At 36.1% G+C, this 19,487-nt stretch overlaps 2 protein-coding genes across 7 annotated transcripts in view; one reads left to right on the forward strand and one right to left on the reverse strand.

Annotated features, from left to right (window-relative positions):
- LOC129725205 (heterogeneous nuclear ribonucleoprotein L) overlaps positions 1–19,487 on the forward strand; it is a 314,819-nt gene that overhangs the window by 263,445 nt on the left and 31,887 nt on the right. For 4 of the 6 annotated variants that reach the window (XM_055680749.1, XM_055680751.1, XM_055680748.1 and 1 more), the window contains one exon: positions 7,687–7,704. The exons of the other annotated variants lie outside the window; for them this stretch is intronic. In XM_055680749.1, coding sequence (XP_055536724.1) covers positions 7,687–7,704 — 18 coding nt within the window. The remainder of the gene's footprint in view (positions 1–7,686; positions 7,705–19,487) is intronic. 6 annotated transcript variants of the gene reach the window in all.
- LOC129725212 (nuclear inhibitor of protein phosphatase 1) overlaps positions 1–19,487 on the reverse strand; it is a 489,093-nt gene that overhangs the window by 115,543 nt on the left and 354,063 nt on the right. The window lies entirely within an intron of this gene.

Consider the following 19,487-nt stretch of genomic DNA (forward strand, 5'->3'; position numbering starts at 1 on the left):
AGCCATAAAAGTGCATTTTCCACACAACTTTCAAACTTGCGGTTTTTTCCTCCTTTATTGGTGAGATTGCCCCAGAGCCGAAGGACCGAAAGGTGCAACAAACGTCCAATACTGTGGCATTGTCGAGAGAAAAAAGAAAACTACCACGAAATGCTTATGTTACTATTTTTCGCAATTTATGCTATCGACTGAGGGATTTTATCAGGGGGTGTTTTTCGGCTTCGCAGTCTTTCAGCAATAAAACGAATTAATATCGCTCTTTCACCAACGTTTCGGTGTATATTGCACCTTCATCAGGGAATCCTGAATTTAGAAGACAAGACAATATAAAATTACAAATTTACACAACAAATGAAATCACAAAACTCTTACAGAACATAAATCGTTTTTGTCATACAAGCTTCGGCATCAGCATTCCTGTCCTATTTACTAGCTACTATTGTGTCAATCTATAAAATAACATGTAAACATTCAAAAACTGTAGCACAAAAAACAATAATCTTACATTCAAACCCGCTCTAATTTAAACTTAACAAATAAACTCTGCCACAAACTTTCTGCACTACTCTTTCAACCGCTAACTCAAATTCGATTCAAAATGGAGCGAAAAAGTGTGGACTAACAGTGGGTGCAATATATATATTGGGTATTAGCTATTAGCTCTTACAGTTTGCTATTGGGTTTCGTTTGCTGGTGTGTGCGTGTTCTGTGTTGGGATCTGTTTGTTAAGTGTGTGTAGTACGCCTGCATACATGGAGCTGAGATTGTCAACATCGGACCGTTTGTTGACTGCATGTTTGGTGTTAACAATATGACAGACTTCTAAAATCGGGAGAGCTAATTTTCGTGTGTGCTGATCGATAATTTTTGTTTTTTCTAGGTTGAAGTTATGATTTGCTACGATGCTGTGGTAAAGAAGTGCCGTCTTCTCTTTAAGTCGTTCGAGATCGAATTGTGTGCTTATAGTTTATAGATTGACACAATAGTAGCTAGTAAATAGGACAGGAATGCTGATGCCGAAGCTTGTATGACAAAAACGATTTATGTTCTGTAAGAGTTTTGTGATTTCATTTGTTGTGTAAATTTGTAATTTTATATTGTCTTGTCTTCTAAATTCAGGATTCCCTGATGAAGGTGCAATATACTCCGAAACGTTGGTGAAAGAGCGATATTAATTCGTTTTATTGCTGAAAGACTGCGAAGCCGAAAAACACCCCCTGTTACTATTTTTCTTTATACTCATTGAATGGGATTTGAATGAGCTTGAAAAAGGGGTACTGGTTTAGCCCCTTGTGACATGTGACTTTGTGCTAAATTTTTAATGGATGTGAGTTTTACACATAAAACTAGCTGTCATGAATGTTTTTTTCTTTTGTTTATAAGCTATGCAACTACTTTAAACAGAAATTAAAGACCCGTAACTCTGTTGTAAGGCTCATAGTATCAAAGTACAATCTCTATACAGCAACTAGTATATTCTTTACGGAGAAAAACAGATTGTATGTATATTTAGTCAGAAGTGACATTTTTTTATAAAAAATGAAATTGAATTATGAAGTTAGAAGAATAATAAATATTAGCAGATGCTGATACTCTCTGCCATAATCATTATAGAAGTTCGACCGTAATGGATATCCGGAATGGTCTCTCCTAATGTGTTCGAAGAAAAATATAAACACCATCGACATGTAAAACTGCACATGGTACCTCCTTGTGTCAACTTCAGCTATAACGATTTCGTCTTGTTTGAAGTACAAAGCCTCTCGTTTACATCAATATCTTAACCGAAATCATTGGCATCGAATTCCGACCAAGTAACAACGTTACAGCGCTAACCCGAAAGCCATTCACGTTTGGCTGCTCGTTAGCACGTAATCGATATCAATGACTGTACCTACCGACCGAAGGATGTATACCAATCGAAAGGACTCAACTACATTACATTTTGGGCGCAGTAATGGAGCGATTTGGTAGCAGGAACCGCCTGCTGGGAGTCCTTGTTGAATCTATTTCATAATGTATTGGAAGCATTAGGGCTAATATCTTCTCAGAATTGGAGCAGTTCGGGGTGGAAAGAGTTTGACAAACAAAACTTTGTTCACGTGAAAGGGAATAAAAAAGGAAGAATTGAACAAAAGGTTTAGCATAATCCTTAGAAGTATCTTCTAGTACAGGCGGTATCGAAGTCTAATTGAATGGGCGGATGGAGCAAGTTGTGTAAGGTGGAGACGCACTATGTGAGCTTTTATATTTGCTTATGCTGGATCTCCTCACCGAGAGTACGTCCTCTATCTGGAATGTAATACAATAGTAGTGAAGTTTGGAGATTGACCATTATTCGTCGTGTGTAGAGAAAACTTTTAGAGTTCTTATAGCATTCCACTGAATATTTTCTTCTTGCTACGTTCTAAGTTACAAGTTCGCAGAAAGGCAGCAAAAATAAAAAGGAGCTCAGAAAGTTAGTTTAAATACGGGCTTCGAAAATCCGCCTGGCCAGTCGTAAACAAAATTAGTTCGAATACTAGTCAAAGTACGCAAAGCTGTGCCAGATTTCAACAATGCTAAACTTATGAACCGTACGCCAACGGCAATTGAAAATGGCATCAGTTTCCATCCGCTGGTTTGCTTTCTCTAGAAATAAAATCTTGATCCGATTCGCTAAACTTATCCAACGTACGCGGGCCATAAGCTGCTGAGTTAGACCCCGGGCCACGAAGCAAAGAGAAACTAAATATTTCCCACCGCCATTCGGTGCGCGCAACGAGTTTGCCGCTTATGCAATCGCATATTGCACATACTGCAGTCAGTGCGATTTACTGCTCCAGATGTTCGAGTTGTCTCTCTGGTGTGTTCTGATATCTGATGCCTTTACTGGCGGCGTAAAAATGTCAGTCTTGTTCGCGCGCATTTCGCCACCGCATCCGTTTCGCAGCGATCAAGTCGTGTTGCGTCGATCGCTCCACTGGACTACGGCAAAGTCACCTCGATGAATATCGGCGGTGATGCAACGGCTTGTTTTTGTTTATGTTTTTTTTTTCTTGTGTCGGTTATTTGTCCGATTGATTTCTGCGCCACCTAAATCAACCGATAAACGCTTAGGAGAAAGATTTTTGTAATTCCGATACAGACTCTAGATATCATTATATACTTCGCAAATATTTTCCTATTCTCTTCATTGCTGCGTTTTAAATAAAATCCGAATCACAGTTGTTCTGCTCAGCAGAAAGCTATTTCAGCTGTTGCCGGTTGTGCGATAATATAATTCAAAATTCCTATCCCCAGCTGATATAGGTATGCTAGTGTACAAAACTCGCAAAAATTACGAAACATCAAAAACGTAGATTGACAGCATAGCATTCTTAAACAGACCGAGTAAATCGCAAAATTAAAGTCTAATTTACTAGCTGTTTACGGAACACTCGACCCGAAAACAACCACCATCAAGCCAACTAATTTGCAGTTCTATCGTACGGACTAGTTTGTCCGATTCTCGGCCAGGAGTGAGCGAGACAGACGCCGCAACTACAGCGGAGGATCCCATTTTCGCAAATTAAATTTTATTCAAGTGCAACCAAGCGACTGTGTGCCCCCACCCTTCGTCATAACTCAAAAAAAAAAAGGAAAAGAAACATCAGGCGGCCCTGCCCGATGTCAAAACGTGCGATTTTGGGTCCTACGTGAAGATTCCTCTCTCTCTCTAACTCCTGCTCTATCTTTACCCAATCGACGCTGTTTTAACGAAGGCGGAGTTTTTTCGCTGCTTCTGGTGCCAAAAACTAATGCAAAACTTGAGAGAAGAAATTGAAAAGAATAAGTACGAAGATAATCATTCATGGTTGCTGTGAGTCTTTCAGAACCGGCCGAACGTGTTGTCCTCCAGCTTTTTAATTTAGTTTCCTAGCCACAAAATGCATAACGCTGAATTAAACTGAAATTAATTTAGTTTAAATTTTCAGCCCAAAAGCAGCCGCTCTGAGTTGACGCTGGATTAATGATCTTTTCCGTTGCAAATAACTGGATGAAAATGCTTCACGTACTGGTCGGATGAAATAAGTTTCGATTAAATTGAAATCAATTATTTTTCGGCTGACAGCTGATTGAATTTTCGTGTTAGCCCGTCAAAGCTTTCATAGCAGATTAAATCCTGGCCAAATGACCGATCCATCAAATTCAAGTGGCTCTAATGTGAATGAAATGCACACGCAATTGGGGTAATGAATATTTTTCGCGGATAGATAAATGTTTCAGACTTAAAAGTTATTTTCTAGAAGGGCGTATGTAGTTTAGCACACACATCAATGAAAGCATTGAAGCTCAGATAGCTTTGATTGAAAAAAGTAACTGTCCAAAAATGACTTGTGAAGAAACTAATAAAGCTTTGCAAAAGAATACACCGAGAAAAATACTTTCTCAACGAAAAATCAAACTGAACACTAAGAAATTAAATTTTTCCGTCTTTTTTGTGTGAAAACTTGAAACTTGAAAGATGGAGGAGAGAGTAACCTAAATTAATGACTGTTATGTAGCAAAACGGGATTAGAAAAACAGTGGTTTCGCGCGCTCACATTACTCACTCTCAAGACGAGTTGCGTTGATAAAGTGTTTTCTTGCTATCTAGCGATACCGCTTTCCGTGCAACGCGCGTGATGTTTGAATAAACTGTTGCGTAGTTTAGTTAATGGTCAATTCGAGAACAACATTTGAATTGTTGTTTATCGCATGACAAACAGTAGGATGCCAATGTAAATCGACTTTTTGAATTTCGTTTAGCGGTAGGTATCAAAGGTTTGATCTTGTCGAAAAAAGTTCCCATGAAAATTCTAGCTCATTAGTGCAACTGCCTCTTCCCCAGAACCAGGTGTAATCACAAAATTCAATTCCAACAGACAGACATTCGAAGCAGTCTTCTGTTGCGTAGTCTGAAATAGTGTGTTTTCTTGATACTCCTTCACCGGGATACACTGTTGATGTTAGACACCTTGTTTCCCGTGAGACAGACATCGACGGTCGCATGGTAGCGAAAAAAGTAGGCGATTAGTTTCCTTTCTTGGTAACTATAGGTGACAGAAACGAAGCCAATAATTTAAAAGCTGGAGAACAACAGGGAGAAAAATCGTTTCTCTCTAGGGTTTGAGAAGGTTAGGTTTAAGTAGAATTTGTTTATTAAAATCAATCTAGTAACCGATTTGATTGCGGGTGTCTTTTTTTCTCCGCACATACCTATAACAAGTCTCTGGTAAAGGTCTTGACAATAGCCTTTGTAATCGGACTTCCGGAAGACGTGCCTCAATAAAAAAAAAAACATTAAATTTCCGATATTAAATTTAATTTTATGCCAAATGTCTTGGAAATGCATGTATCGTCGAGATATGGTGCTGGCTCTTAGAAAATATCTTAACAGAATCGACTTTTTAGGAGTCAGGAAGTTTTTAAACTGGAAGACTTTCATTGAAGGCAGTGTTTGCTGCTGGCGAAGCGAAAAATAAGCGAACTTAAAATATGACTTGGAAAAATATACCGCATCCACACGGGACTTTCCCAGGAAGTTTTTCTTTCAGAATAATTTTTTCGAGACATTTTTTTTATTCTATTTCGGCATTTTTCCATCGGTCAAAAAAGTAACACTTTGAGCAGTTTGAGTTTTCACAGTCCTTAGTCCCGATTTAAGCTAAAATTTTGCATGAAGATTTCTTCCGAGAAGAAAAAACTTTCAAACCATACTGCTAACCGAAATTTGAAGGTAAAATTTTTTCCATGTATACAATGCAATGCAGAATACTAACATTAAAAAAATAGATCGCAGGCGCAGTCACGAACATTCATAGGCATATATTAACATATGCCCACATACAAATATACGTTCACCCACAAGTTTAACAAGTACTTTAAAATCAATAACGTTCACTCACGAGTTTAACAAGTGCTTTAAAATAAATAACGAAAAATTATCCCTTTTGTAACAAATTTGTTACTTAAAAAGCATTAAAGTTCATCTCTAGTCAAATAACAACACATACTATTATTAACACATATTGTCGTATATTTTGCAAGTTAGTAATTTCTCCCACTTCCAATTCATCCGTGTACGTGTATTAGTTTGTTCGTCGAACCAGAAAAAATATGGCAAGAGCTGCCAGATGTATCTTTTTCTTCATCATGTATGATGCAAATCTTAGTGATTTCAAAGCCTTCATATGTATTTGTTTTCTCGCAATCGGATGCAAGCCATGTTGAAAACACTGACTCGTCGCTTTATGGAAATCAAACGAATTTGAAATTTTGCAAATATTTCATTTTTTTCCTTCTTTGGATTTGTTTCTTCCTAAGCTTCTTCGCGTTAGTCGCGAAAAAGACTGATTTGGACCAGTTCAAGAGTACAGAACTCGTGCAAATCTAGGTATTCTATATTAGCCTTTAATGATTTCGCAATCTGTATAGCTTTTAGCGACCACAGCGGCATTACTGACGGTTTTTGTCTTTGCCAATGAGTGTGCACGTTTGGTTTTACCGACACCAGCATCATCAAAATTTCAAAATAATCGTATTTTTTTGGACGAAGAAATCGTCTATTTGTCTGTGGCAATACCGTTCCATTTCCAAGCGGGGAACAGTGAAGTAGGCTAGCAAACAAAACAATGGAGGTTCACATTATAACAATTGAGGCTGAGACGCAACGTAAGAGATTCTGCATATGTGTAGGTGAAGTACTTTAAAATGAACTTGAATATTGCACCAATACAAATGCAACGTGTGAAGTTTCTTTAAAACATGCTTTGCGGTTCTTAGTTGTATGTTCCCCGGGAAAAAATAAACAAGCGCGTACCTGTCCTTAATTTTGTTACCTTTATCATGCTACATTTTTTCTAATGTGTGGTCATACGACACGAAAAATAATAGGAAGTTGCTCTTTCTTCTCAATTTATTTTGGGTGTACATTAGCTCAAGAAAATACATGGATACTCAAAAAAAAAAATACTTACATACTTATGTGAACATTCGCTCACGCAAACGAACATACGTACGCGCTCATACCCACATACTTACTCACACATACAAACATACATACCCACACTTACATATCCAGATGCATTCAAACAAAGAGTAATTTTGTTTTTTTTTTCGACGGTTTGTTAAGTATTACTTTCGACAGAAACGTCTAATTTTGATGATTTTCATTGCATTTGGAAGGTACTTCTAGTAATTTATTGTAGAAAGTATGCTGTCACTATCCAAATAATTTGAATAATCCTTAAAATTATAACTTTAAATCTTCATTCTTCGAACTGAATCGAGTGGCATATGAAATTTAGTTGAAGCACTTTTAGAACTTCGGTTTTGCCAGTGATTGATAAACCTTTTTAGGAAAAAGGTAAACATGAACAAGGGGTGCATAAGACTTGAAATGAAAGTTTACTCAATTGTAAAAATAAGAAATAAACAGCCTAACAGTTTTCATGCAATCGTTTCGTGTATTCACCGAAAAAACTGATTTTTAAGTGGCAATACAAATTTCAACAACTAGTGGTCAACATCCAGAAGATTCAGATCGGAACTAGCGAGAAAAAAAGGATTTGAATACATGAAATACGGAATATCACGAATAGTCGATGTGAATGCCACAAATAGAATGATATATGTTGTATAAGCTAAAATGTGAATAACTTACCTTAATTTTCATCGTTTCAGATGATCGTCAATCGCTAGGTAAGTTTACTCCCTCAATTCCTATTTTTATGTTTATTGTGTCTATAACAACTATTTGAACTATTATACTTATATCTTTGCTAAAAAGTGACGGTCTGAGAGTGCAAGCCAAATAAAAAACTGTTCTCTTCTGTTCAGAATAGTTTTTTTTGCTAGCAGTGATCGCCTCCACCCTCAGTGTTTTCAATTAAGACGCAATCAACTCCTTGACCGAAATATCGTCACAATCCGTCACAAATTTCCAGAAATATCAATTCAATCATTTCCCAGATGACCCATTTGGATTCAAAGGATCTTAAAATGCACCAAGGAACAAGCTCAACTCGGGTACTAACTGTGATTACTGTATGTCAACCCTCGCGGCGCTTGTTTTACGATATATTTACTCGCCACCCTTTTCCTGAACCATTAAATTTTCTGTTCCTCTCGCATGCCATCGGCAAACATGGTGCGCTCCATTCCATGCCATTCAGAGGATATCATTTTTTTCTAATAAATGCAAACCAGAATACAGCAACAGTGCTCCCTTGCGATTCACGTGGTTTCTTGCATCGCTGCATCACTATACCAATTGCAGTAACAGTCAGCAGTATGTAAGTGCACTATAGCACAGACTATTTCATAGTATTCGAACCGGGCACGTTATGTTCTGGTACGACGACAGTAACGCTCTAAAAGATCATGTTTTACAATATCGAAATTCCATTCGGGTGTAGGGAGACACCATCTTCTGATTTCTCGTGCACGAGAAATTGTGGCTGCGGACAAAAATTGTTTGACCTGTTTTTGCGTAGAAAGTTTTGCTATAAACTTGGCGGCGGTGTATACAGCAAACAATAGCCATCGATGTAGTTTGGCTTTAAAATCTAAATTGGAGAATTTAAATTTGACAGGGAAATAGATAACATGGTATAGTTTGTTCATTTGTCTTTATTAATTTTCACACAATGAATAAGACATTATTTTTAAAGAGCACTCGTGTTTGAATATATTTTGCCGAGCAAATACTGAATGCTCGTGAAATTTCAGTCACACTGAATAGAAAAGAATGAACTGTTGACTTTGATTTCTTTTTCGAATAGAGTTTTCTAGCCAATTGACCAAAACTTTTCAGATGCATGATTCTCGGGATTAATTCAACAACAACCGTGACTAGTGAATTTCTTTTATCAACCATTCATTTACGGGACAAAAGATAGGGATGGTTTTTTAATTCTACCATCGTATCATATTAAAATTCTACAAATATACAATTCATTATTTTTCAGAACACTCTCAGCATAATCGATTCATGCTACACTAGAGAATTCTGTATCATCCAACAAACCCAGTACAGTCTACACATTCCGAGTATCCTTTTCCTCGAACACGTTGATTAATAGCTCTAGTGTGAACAGGATGGTATACCACTGAACAATCCCGGACCATCATTCATCCTCACATCGCACCTGCCTGACGCGGAACTTGCAGCCCTTAAGCCTTCGTCATGCGAAAACCATTAACAACAAAGTCAGGCCTCGGTTAGTCTGGCCACCCACATTTGTCAACAGTTTATTCTCGAAGCTTCTTATCAGCCGCCTCAGAATGAAAATACACTGTGAATGTATTTTCTCATTTCCACTTCACCTTTGCTTACAGATGCAGTTGCGTTGGTAATTTCAACGATAAAAAAGATTAATTATACTTGATTATGCCGACCTGATTACACTGTCGAGCGGTTTAACTAGTTCGATTGCTTTCTTGTCCGAATATTTTAGATGAACACCTTTCGTGTCGTGTCGTTATATTCCAGTATAATGTCTGTGGATTTTGTTTTTCTGAAATGAACCACCGTGCGGTATTAATTTTTACTCATTCATTGCGCAGATCGACTTGAACTGTCCAGTACGGTCGCATTTTACCAACAGTTCGAGGCTAAGTCTTAGACTACCGAGAGATATTGAAATTTTGTTTTTCGCTTCCAACAGGCAGTCTTTTTAAAAGACTACCTGTTGAAACGCAAAGTAATAAATTTGTTTTTAACGTTAACGAGTGATTAGTGATTAAATTTGGTTTGAGATATTTCTATTTAAATTCTATAGTGTAGTGAAGTTTTCCAGTTATGCCTGGAAAAAATAAAAAAGCCCGCTTTGATGCGGCTTCAAGGAAACGTGAGGCATCTCCTCCAAGTGACACTGAAATTTCGACTAACAGGTATGATATTCTTTCTTCCGTTGGGTTCAAACTTCTCATACTGAGCATAAAGCCGTTATGAAGAAGATTAAAGTTCCACCTATTGTGGTATTTGTAGCAAATTTAAAAGCATTTCGATCAGAACTTTCATCATTTCTGTCGGATGTGAAAGTTAATTTTCAAATTGGCCGCCAAGGCGAAATTCGTGTTTTGGCCGAATCTTCTGATGGCCATAAACATCTTTTACAGTATTTGACTGAAAAGATGTATAAATTTTATTCTTTTGATGCCAAAAACGAGAGACCGTTTAAGGCTGTTTTGAAAGGTCTTTCAAATGACCAAACTATTGAGGAAATTAAAGAATGTTTGTCAGAATCACTTGGTTTTGCCCAGAACCAAGTAATTTTGATGAAACGAAAGGCAAATGCCAAAATTTTTCAAACTGGAATATACCAGGAAAATTACTTAGTACATTTTGATCGTACCAAAGTACTTAATTTAAAATGTTTGGAAAAAGCACGTGTTTTATTCAACGTGCGAATAAAGTGGGAAAATTTCAAGAAACATGGAGGAATCCATAATCTTACGCAATGTCGGAATTGTCAAGCCTATGGTCATGGAACTCGAAACTGCCATATGGCAGCAAAATGTATGATTTGTGGTGACACTAGTCACACGAAAGATATCTGCCCCGTGAAAGAGACCACCAATAGTTTCAAATGAGTAAATTGTGGGGGAAATCACAAATCTAATTTCTTTAATTGTCCTGTAAGGTCAAAAATTATTGCTTCCAGACAACGTAGGAATTCTAAGCAACCTGTTGTCAATGTGGGTATACAAAAGACATTCAATACTGTTCAGGCATCACCAGCACTTTCATTAGCAGGTGTGGCTGTAGGTAATAATTTAAATTCAGCTAACAAATTTCAGACAAAAAATCCTGTTCAGGCAACACCAGGCTGTTCATATGCCAGTGTCCTTACAGGTAATATCTCGAATTCAAACAGTAACAAACCATTCGTGTTTGGTGCTGAAAAGTCAGCCAGTATTGATTTAGGTAGTCCAACTCCAGAAAAGATTGAATACCTACAACAATCCATGCTGCAGCTAATGTCCGTTTTGTTGAACTGTAACTCGATGTACGAGGCTGTTCAAGAAGGTATAAAATTTACAACTAATATTGTTATGAAATTGAAATTCAGCAATGATTTTAAATAATGCTGTAAATTTTTAACTTTCTAAATTGGAATGCTCGCTCTTTGAAAGCGAAAGAGGATGAATTTTTCAATTTTTTAACAGTCCACGATGTGCATATTGCAGTTGTGACTGAAACGCTTTTAAAGCCAAATATTAAACTGAAAAAGAACCCAAATTATATAGTTCATAGGTTTGATAGAATTGATGTTGCCGGTGGTGGAGTTGCAATAGTTATCCACCGTCGAATAAAACATCGTGTTTTACCCCATCTTGAAACCTAAGTTATCGAGAGTTTGGGAATTGAAATTGAAACAAGTATTGGCATTTTATTTATAGCCGCAGTGTATTTGCCTTTTCAATGCACTGCTGAGCGAAAAAATTATTTCAATTCCAATGGAAAAATATTTTTTAATGATTGCTCGGCTGGATTTTATTCAGTTTTATTTCCAAATGGTCCTACATGTTATTCTTCTATTAGGAATCCATATACAATTGATTTCGTACTAACAAATCAAAGTCATTCATGCAGTGATTTATTAACTCATGCTGACTTTGATTCTGATCATCTTCCCATAACATTTTCTATTTCTCATGAAACTATTTTAAATCCCACTAGATCTGTGTTAAATTATCACAAGACTAATTGGGATAGATATTGTTCTACGATCGAAGAAAATTTGAATAATGATATTATTTTACAAAACAGTGCTGACATTGACAGAGCATTAGATAATTTTAGTAGCTTAATTCTCAATGCCCGGAATTTATCAGTTCCTAAGGCTCGAGTGAAATTTAATGCACCAATTATTGACAGTGAACTTCAACTTCATACGGAGACGACAATACCAAAGATCTCGTGATCCTGCTTTGAAAATTATTTTTCAAGAATTACAAAAGGAAATTAAACATAGATTCACTCTCTTGCGAAATGAGAATTTCATGAGAGAAGTTGAACAACTAAAACCTTATTCAAAACCTTTCTGGAAGCTTTCGAAGGTTCTTAAGAAACCTTCGAAGCCCATTCCAGTCCTTAAAGATGGTGATTGCATTTTTCTAACGAATGAACAAAAATCTCAAAAACTTGCTCAGCAGTTTGAGAGTGTTCATAACTCCAATTTGAACGTAGTAAGTCCTATTGAAAATGAAGTAAACCAAAAGTATGATCAGATCACCACCCAAGAATTTCTTCCCGAAGAGGTATTGGAAACAAACTTGAATGAGGTGCGAACTATTCTCAACAAATTCAAAAACATGAAAGTACCAGGAGATGATGGGATTTTCTATATCCTCATCAAAAGACTTCCCGAAAACTCTTTAAATTTCTTGGTAAAAATTTTTAACAGATGCTTTGCACTAGCACATTTTCCTACGAAATGGAAAAATGCCAAATTCACTCCAATTTTAAAACCCGGAAAGAATCCAGCTGAGGCATCAAGTTATCGACCAATTAGTTTACTTTCCTCTATTAGCGAACTTTTTGAAAGAATAATTCCTAATAGAATGATAACACATATTAATGAGAACTCAATTTTTGCAAACGAACAGTTTGGTTTTCGCCATGGGCATTCCACTACTCATCAGTTACTTAGAGTAACAAATATGATTCGAACTAATAAATCTGAATGAGCGGGGGCCTAGTGTGGTTGGTAACGTCTCCGCCAACCACGCTCGACGCCTGGGCTCGTATCCCACCGCCGACATAGGTGTCGATGGTTGTGAGGTGGCGTGATCCACTCACAACCAACCCAACTGGTCTAGATTAAATCCTAGCCGACACCGGGAGATTTTCTGAGGCGAAAAATCTCTGGGATCACGCCTTCCATCGCATGAGGAAGTAAAGCCGTTGGCGCCGGTCCGTTAATAAACGGGTCGTGAGTTAGGGTCCTGGGTGTGGAGTCGCCTCCCTGGGCGTCGGTGATTGGCCACAACAGTGGCGGAACTAGACCGACGGAAAATAAGCGAAAAAAGAAATAAATCTGAAGGCTATTCGACTGGAGCTGCTCTTCTAGACATAGAAAAGGCATTCGACAGTGTTTGGCATAAAGGTTTAATAGCTAAAATGGCAAATTTCAGTTTTCCGCTTTACCTCACAAAAATGATACAAAGTTATTTTACTGACCGCACTCTTCAGGTTAACTATCTAAATGGTAAATCTAATAGATTGCCTGTTAGAGCAGGTGTGCCTCAGGGGAGTATCTTGGGCCCAATCTTATATAACATTTTTACTTCTGATCTTCCTGATTTACCACCAGGTTGTGAAAAATCTCTGTTTTGTGACGATACAAACATTTCCGCAAAAGGAAAAAGCCTTCGTGTTATATGCAGTCGGCTACAAAAAAGTTTAGATATATTTTCTTCATACTTGCAGAAATGGAAGATTTCCCCTAATGCTTCTAAAACACAGTTGATTATTTTTCCTCATAAGCCAAGAGTTTCATTTCTCAAACCCACCCATAACCACGTTATTAAGATGAACGGTGTGGTCTTAAATTGGTCTGATCAAGTTTAATACTTAGGGCTAATTTATGATAAGAATCTTACTTTCAAGGAGCACATTGAGAATATCCAAACAAAGTGCAATAAATATATAAAATGTATATATATATATATCCTCTTATCAACAAGAATTCTAGACTTTGTCTCAAGAATAAACTGTTAATTTACAAACAAATTTTCAGGTCAGCAATGTTATATGCAGTTCCCATCTGGACAAGCTGTTGTGCAACCAGGAAGAAGACACTTCAAAGGATTCAGAATAAACTTTTGAAAATGATTTTAAAGCGTCCTCCCTGGTTTAGCACAAATGAGCTACATAGGCTCACTAATGTAGATAAATTAGAAAATATGTCAAGCCAAATTATCAACAAATTCCGACAAAAATCGTTGCAATCCTCAATTGCAACGATTAGCTCACTTTATAGTCAGTAAGATAGTTTTAAGTTTATTTTAAGTTTATTTTAAGTTTCGTTTTATTCCTTTTTTGTCCCTTGACAAGTAGGTTTAATAATTTTCCTACAATTACAATAACTTATCTGCGAAAGCTAATAACATTCAATAATATAGAAAAAAGCGTACATATATATATATATATATATATATATATATATATATATATATATATATATATATATATATATATATATATATATATATATATATATATATATATATATATATATATATATATATATATATCCCCCCCTCTATAAAAAAAAAACTCATTCATCGCGTACGATGCTTATCCAATTGAGATAACTAAACCACTAAGATGTTTATGGTATTGAACAAACCAGGTGGTTCCTGTCGACCATCAGCAGTTTTCATCGTTTTTTTCCCTACGGGACTATTTATTTCCCAAATTATCTCTCTTTACTGCCCAAAACCTGGGGCGGTTTACCATAACGAACCAAATTTAGTTTTTCTTTTACCACTGGGTTCATTTGCTCAGTCATTCCTCAACATGAAACGGTCACTTGACATCTCCGTTAGTTGAACTGGTGACCCAATTGGCTTTGGTTTCGAAAGTCGTTTTGGGTTACCACCATCTGGTCTGGTTAATTATTTACTTTTTGCTTCACCACGCAAATTTAGAAGCCCTTCACATTCAGATTAGACTAATTATTTTGAGTAAAAAACGCGCTTCTTCATTCATGATATTTGAAGGTTAGGATAAAAATGCTAAGAAAAACTTTTGTCGCATTTTCGTTTACTCTCACATTTAACTTGAATGTTCACGTAAAAAACAGCTGCTAGCTTCCTCCTGGAACTACAAAAAGACCGACGTTTGAGACCGTAATCTTACTCACGCTGAACCTGATACTCAGTTTACCTCTGCGAAATTATTGCCAGTAGACTGTTCGTGGGTAATTCCAACTAAGCTCTCAGAAGCTCGTAATTTCAACTAAGCTCTCGGGAGTAAATGCCTATTCACGATGATCTATTTTTTAGCTGCCAAGCAATTAGTGTAAAACCTTTCGCTTGTCTCCCTGGGGCGCTCTTCTAACAAGCATCAGCAACGCGCAAACCACCAATCTTGGCGAATTAATGTTAAAATCGCGATGGAGTGGAAAATTCAATATAAGACGAAACCCATGAGTTGATGAAATTTCAATCACCCTAAACGGTTTGATTGTTTCCACAAACAGGCTTGAGCAGAAGCCTAATGGGACATATTACTCCAAAACAGTCGACCTGGTGTCGGTTGTGAATGGAAGCTTAGAAGAGTCATTTACATTAGATTAAGCCTGGGGGATATTAGATGGCATATGTTGAAATTTCTACATGCAATATCTTTGTGACGGTTAACGTAAGGTCTTCTAGTATAAAAACCTTTTCTGTTTTTTAATTTTACAATAATAAAACAGCTAAGTTTGCAAAAATTCCAGTTCACTCATCTTGTGAACTGAACTACAGTTTACTGAAATCTAGCTTAGTTGATTTGACTATACTGAATTTCAGTTTATTTGTTAGTTTTCGGGTATTTTGGCCAGAGCACACTGCACAGTGGTACAGATCGACAATTTAGGCGGAAATGGAGTTTTCGATACATTTTTGTGATTTTAGAGCCATACTTTATATGGCGAAGTTGCTTATTATAAGCAAAATTATTATAAGCAAAATTAGGGTGGTCCTAGAACCAACGAAATAAACCAACTAAAATTTTTATTTGTGGAAAAATAAAATTTTATTTTCAGTAAAGTTGTAGATCACTTGATTTTAAGCAGCTTTGTTGAAGACTACTTTCTTGTAGCTCTTAAATTGACTGAATTAGAGCAATTTTGCCTAGAGTGGCTCTTAAAAAACGTTTTTTTCGCTCTACTTTGTTTATTTCAATTTTCTCAGTAAAACTTGTTTTTTTTTATTCTCGCTTATTTTCCGTCGGTCTAGTTCCGCCACTGTTGTGGCCAATCACCGACGCCCAGGGAGGCGACTCCACACCCAGGACCCTAACTCACGACCGGTTTATTAACGGACCGGCGCCAACGGCTTTACTTCCTCATGCGATGGAAGGCGTGATCCCAGAGATTTTTCGCCTCAGAAAATCTTCCGGTGTCGGCTAGGATTGAATCTAGACCAGTTGGGTTGGTTGTGAGTGGATCACGCCACCTCACAACCATCGACACCTATGTCGGCGGTGGGATTCGAACCCAGGCGTCGAGCGTGGTTGGCGGAGACGTTACCAACCACTAGGCCCCTGCTCCCAGTTAAATTATGTTCAGACGACTTTTAGAGCTTTAAAAGACGCAACTTTTGGTGGCTATACTGCCCATAAGTGCATAACAGTCCCATGTGAGTTTTCATCACTTTTGAGATAAACCTTAGAAACTTCTTTACATTACGTATGCTCTCGAAAATTTACAACAAAAGTTAGGTTTGTTGCTAAAATGATGAAAAAAATATTGATTTTGGTCAGTCCCACGTTACGAATAAACGCATAACAGGCTCAGAGCTAAAACCAATTAGCAGAAAATCATGGTAACTTTCATTAAAAAACCAAATAAAGTGTACTAATCGGAACAACAATAACCTTATTGCATATAAAAGTATTCTGCACAAATATATTTACCTCGGATAAATGTTTATTTTAAATTTTTGTTTCTTTGATTGAATCCATAGGAAGGAAAAAATGCTATGGTTTACCTGCGTCTACTGCGTTTTACTCAGTTGTACGTTTTTGGCAGTGTGACTCTTATGCGTTTATGGGCAGTATACTCTAACGATATCTTTTATGGGTGAAAAGCTATTAAGGGGTTATATACCTTCATGGTCGAGAAAAATGAGGGAAGTTTGATTCTGTTTTTTAATTGCATAGCACCATTTTCATTGCATCAAAGGGGTATTTTTCTGAAAGTACAGTTTATCAACAACAAAAAAATACGTTTGATTTTGAGATATACCCATTATTACTGGAGTAATGGCCGTTATCCCGAAACGCTATTTTTTGCAGAGGCTTGCGGTGATCCTGATAGAGACTCAGCGGGTCAACCGAAACCAAAAAACTCATATTATTTCATTAGTTTAGAAGTGTGCCGGGTCCTTGAACGATCGCTTTTATAAGTATTTTGTTTTCAGTGTAAATGGGAACGTTTTTCCCAAAAAATGCACGTTTTGAGCGCTAAAAATTGCATTAGAAATTTTTTTGCGGCAAAATGTAGTTGTATGTTTCAAAAACCGATCGTTCAAGGACCGGCGAATTTAATAACGAAAATTTAAAAAAAAAGATGGAGGAAATCGGTTCAGTAGTTTTCCCGCAATCAGGATCACGGCAAAGTCATTTTTCGGAAAACACTATTCCGAGATAATCGCGTGTAAAGTTTCAAGTTTAGCTTATGCGGCCGTGGCGAGGCGCGCTGCAAATCGCTCTAACTTTCTTCCTATTGCTCAAATCTTTATGAAAATTTGTGAAATTTTTTTTTTTAAGAGCCACCCTAGGCAAAATTGCTCTAATTCAGTCAATTTAAGAGCTACAAGAAAGTAGTCTTCAACAAAGCTGCTTAAAATCAAGTGATCTACAACTTTACTGAAAATAAAATTACATTTTTCCACAAATAAAAATTTTAGTTGGTTTATTTCGTTGGTTCTAGGACCACCCTAATTTTCACCTCTGTTTAAATGTAGACCAAATTATAATAAGCAACTTCGCTTTATAAAGTATGGCTCTAAAATCACAAAAATGTATCGAAAACTCGATTTCCGCCTAAATTGTCGTTCTGTACCACTGTGCACTGTTTCCAAAGCTGAAAAAACGTGATCGAAATTATTTTTATCCAAAATCTTGATTTTAGAGCCACAGTGTCTTCAGTGAAGTTGTTCTAATAATTTTTCTCCATGTTATAAAAGTTACAGTTTTATTATCAATCCACTTAACAGTGAAAAGCGAATTTTCCTTTTCCATTCTCGCATATGAAAATTCATCGTGTTCAACAAACTTGTAGCACATCTCATAAGGAACGACTTTGTCAAAGATACTATACTTCTATCTGCTTATTTAAAGTTTTTCCATATTACTTTTAGTAGTGGTTTTCTACAGTTTTTCAATGTTCTATAATATTGTTTGCTATAACAAAACAAACAATTTCTTCGAAGGAAGTTTATTTTTATCTCACATATTTTTTTAGTTATTGATGGTTTCTACTTAAATAATGCACTAATTCACACTACTCTTTACTAAAAAAATGATTTTGGAGCCATAGTGTCTTCAGCAAAGTTATTTTTTAAATTATTCTTTATTTTATGAAAGCTAGAATTTTGTGATTAATCTACCCAAAAGAGAGAAATTTTTTTTATTTTTCTCGTTTTTGCATATAAAAATCCACTTCGCTAAGTAATTTTTTAGCACATTTTATAAGAAACAACTTCGTTGAAGACACCATATTTCCATCTGCCAATTAAAATGAACTGTGAATTAAAATGAATTGTGAAGTTCCCTTTAGAATGCCCCTTAAAATCATTTTTATATATAACTTTTTATAGTGTTTTTCTAGAATTTTTCAGTATAATAAAACGCACCAGTTCACCGAAGAAAGCCTATTTTTATCTCTCACAATTATTTAGTTATTAAAGGTTTCTATTAAAATAGTGCACCAATTTACTAACAGATATAAACACAGAAGACAGCGAGGCAAATGGCTATATCTGGATTGAATGATGTTTTAGTTATACTTTAATATAGAAATGGTTTAGTTTGCAGATATTTGCAGATTTTGAAGATATCTGTTAGTAAACTAATCCACTGTTTTTATAAAAATCGTCAATAACCAGAAAAATATGTGAGATAATGATAAACTTTCTTCGCAGAAATTGTTTGTTTTGTTATAGCAAACAACATTGTAGAACATTGAAAAATTGTAGAAAATCACTACTGAAAGTTATACAGTAATCACCCGATTATATCTGTACCCGATTTTATCTGCCCCCGATTCTATCACATTTTTCACCCGATTTTATCATCATAAAACATTTCATTAAAAAAATGTCAAGGTGAACTGATTTTCTATTACGCTTCAATATTTAAGATATTTTTCATAATTCTGTGTATCATTCTGGATGTAGTTTACATTAAAAATTCAACCGATGCCCAATGTTACATTTTGTTGATATCGTGCGAATAATTGAATAGTGATACAAATGTTTATTATAACCGTATAATATGTTCGGAGAAGTTTCAAAATATTGGAAAACGAATCTTTTGATGTAGAAAGCTGGGTGATCAATCCTCCTAAAAGTGAGATACAATATTTACTTTTTCATTACATAAAGATAGACGCTTGGTGTCTTAGGCAAAGTATGATCTCAAAACAAGAAACTCCTCAAAAGACATCATGTTTCTATCTCTTACATATTGCAAGCAACATAAAGTTTTCTATGAGAAGGCATTAAAAATTGTTATTTATATTTCAAGATTTTTGTGGTTG

The sequence above is a fragment of the Wyeomyia smithii genome, chromosome 2, assembly GCF_029784165.1.
Source record: "Wyeomyia smithii strain HCP4-BCI-WySm-NY-G18 chromosome 2, ASM2978416v1, whole genome shotgun sequence".
Classification (NCBI taxonomy): Eukaryota; Metazoa; Arthropoda; class Insecta; order Diptera; family Culicidae; genus Wyeomyia; species Wyeomyia smithii.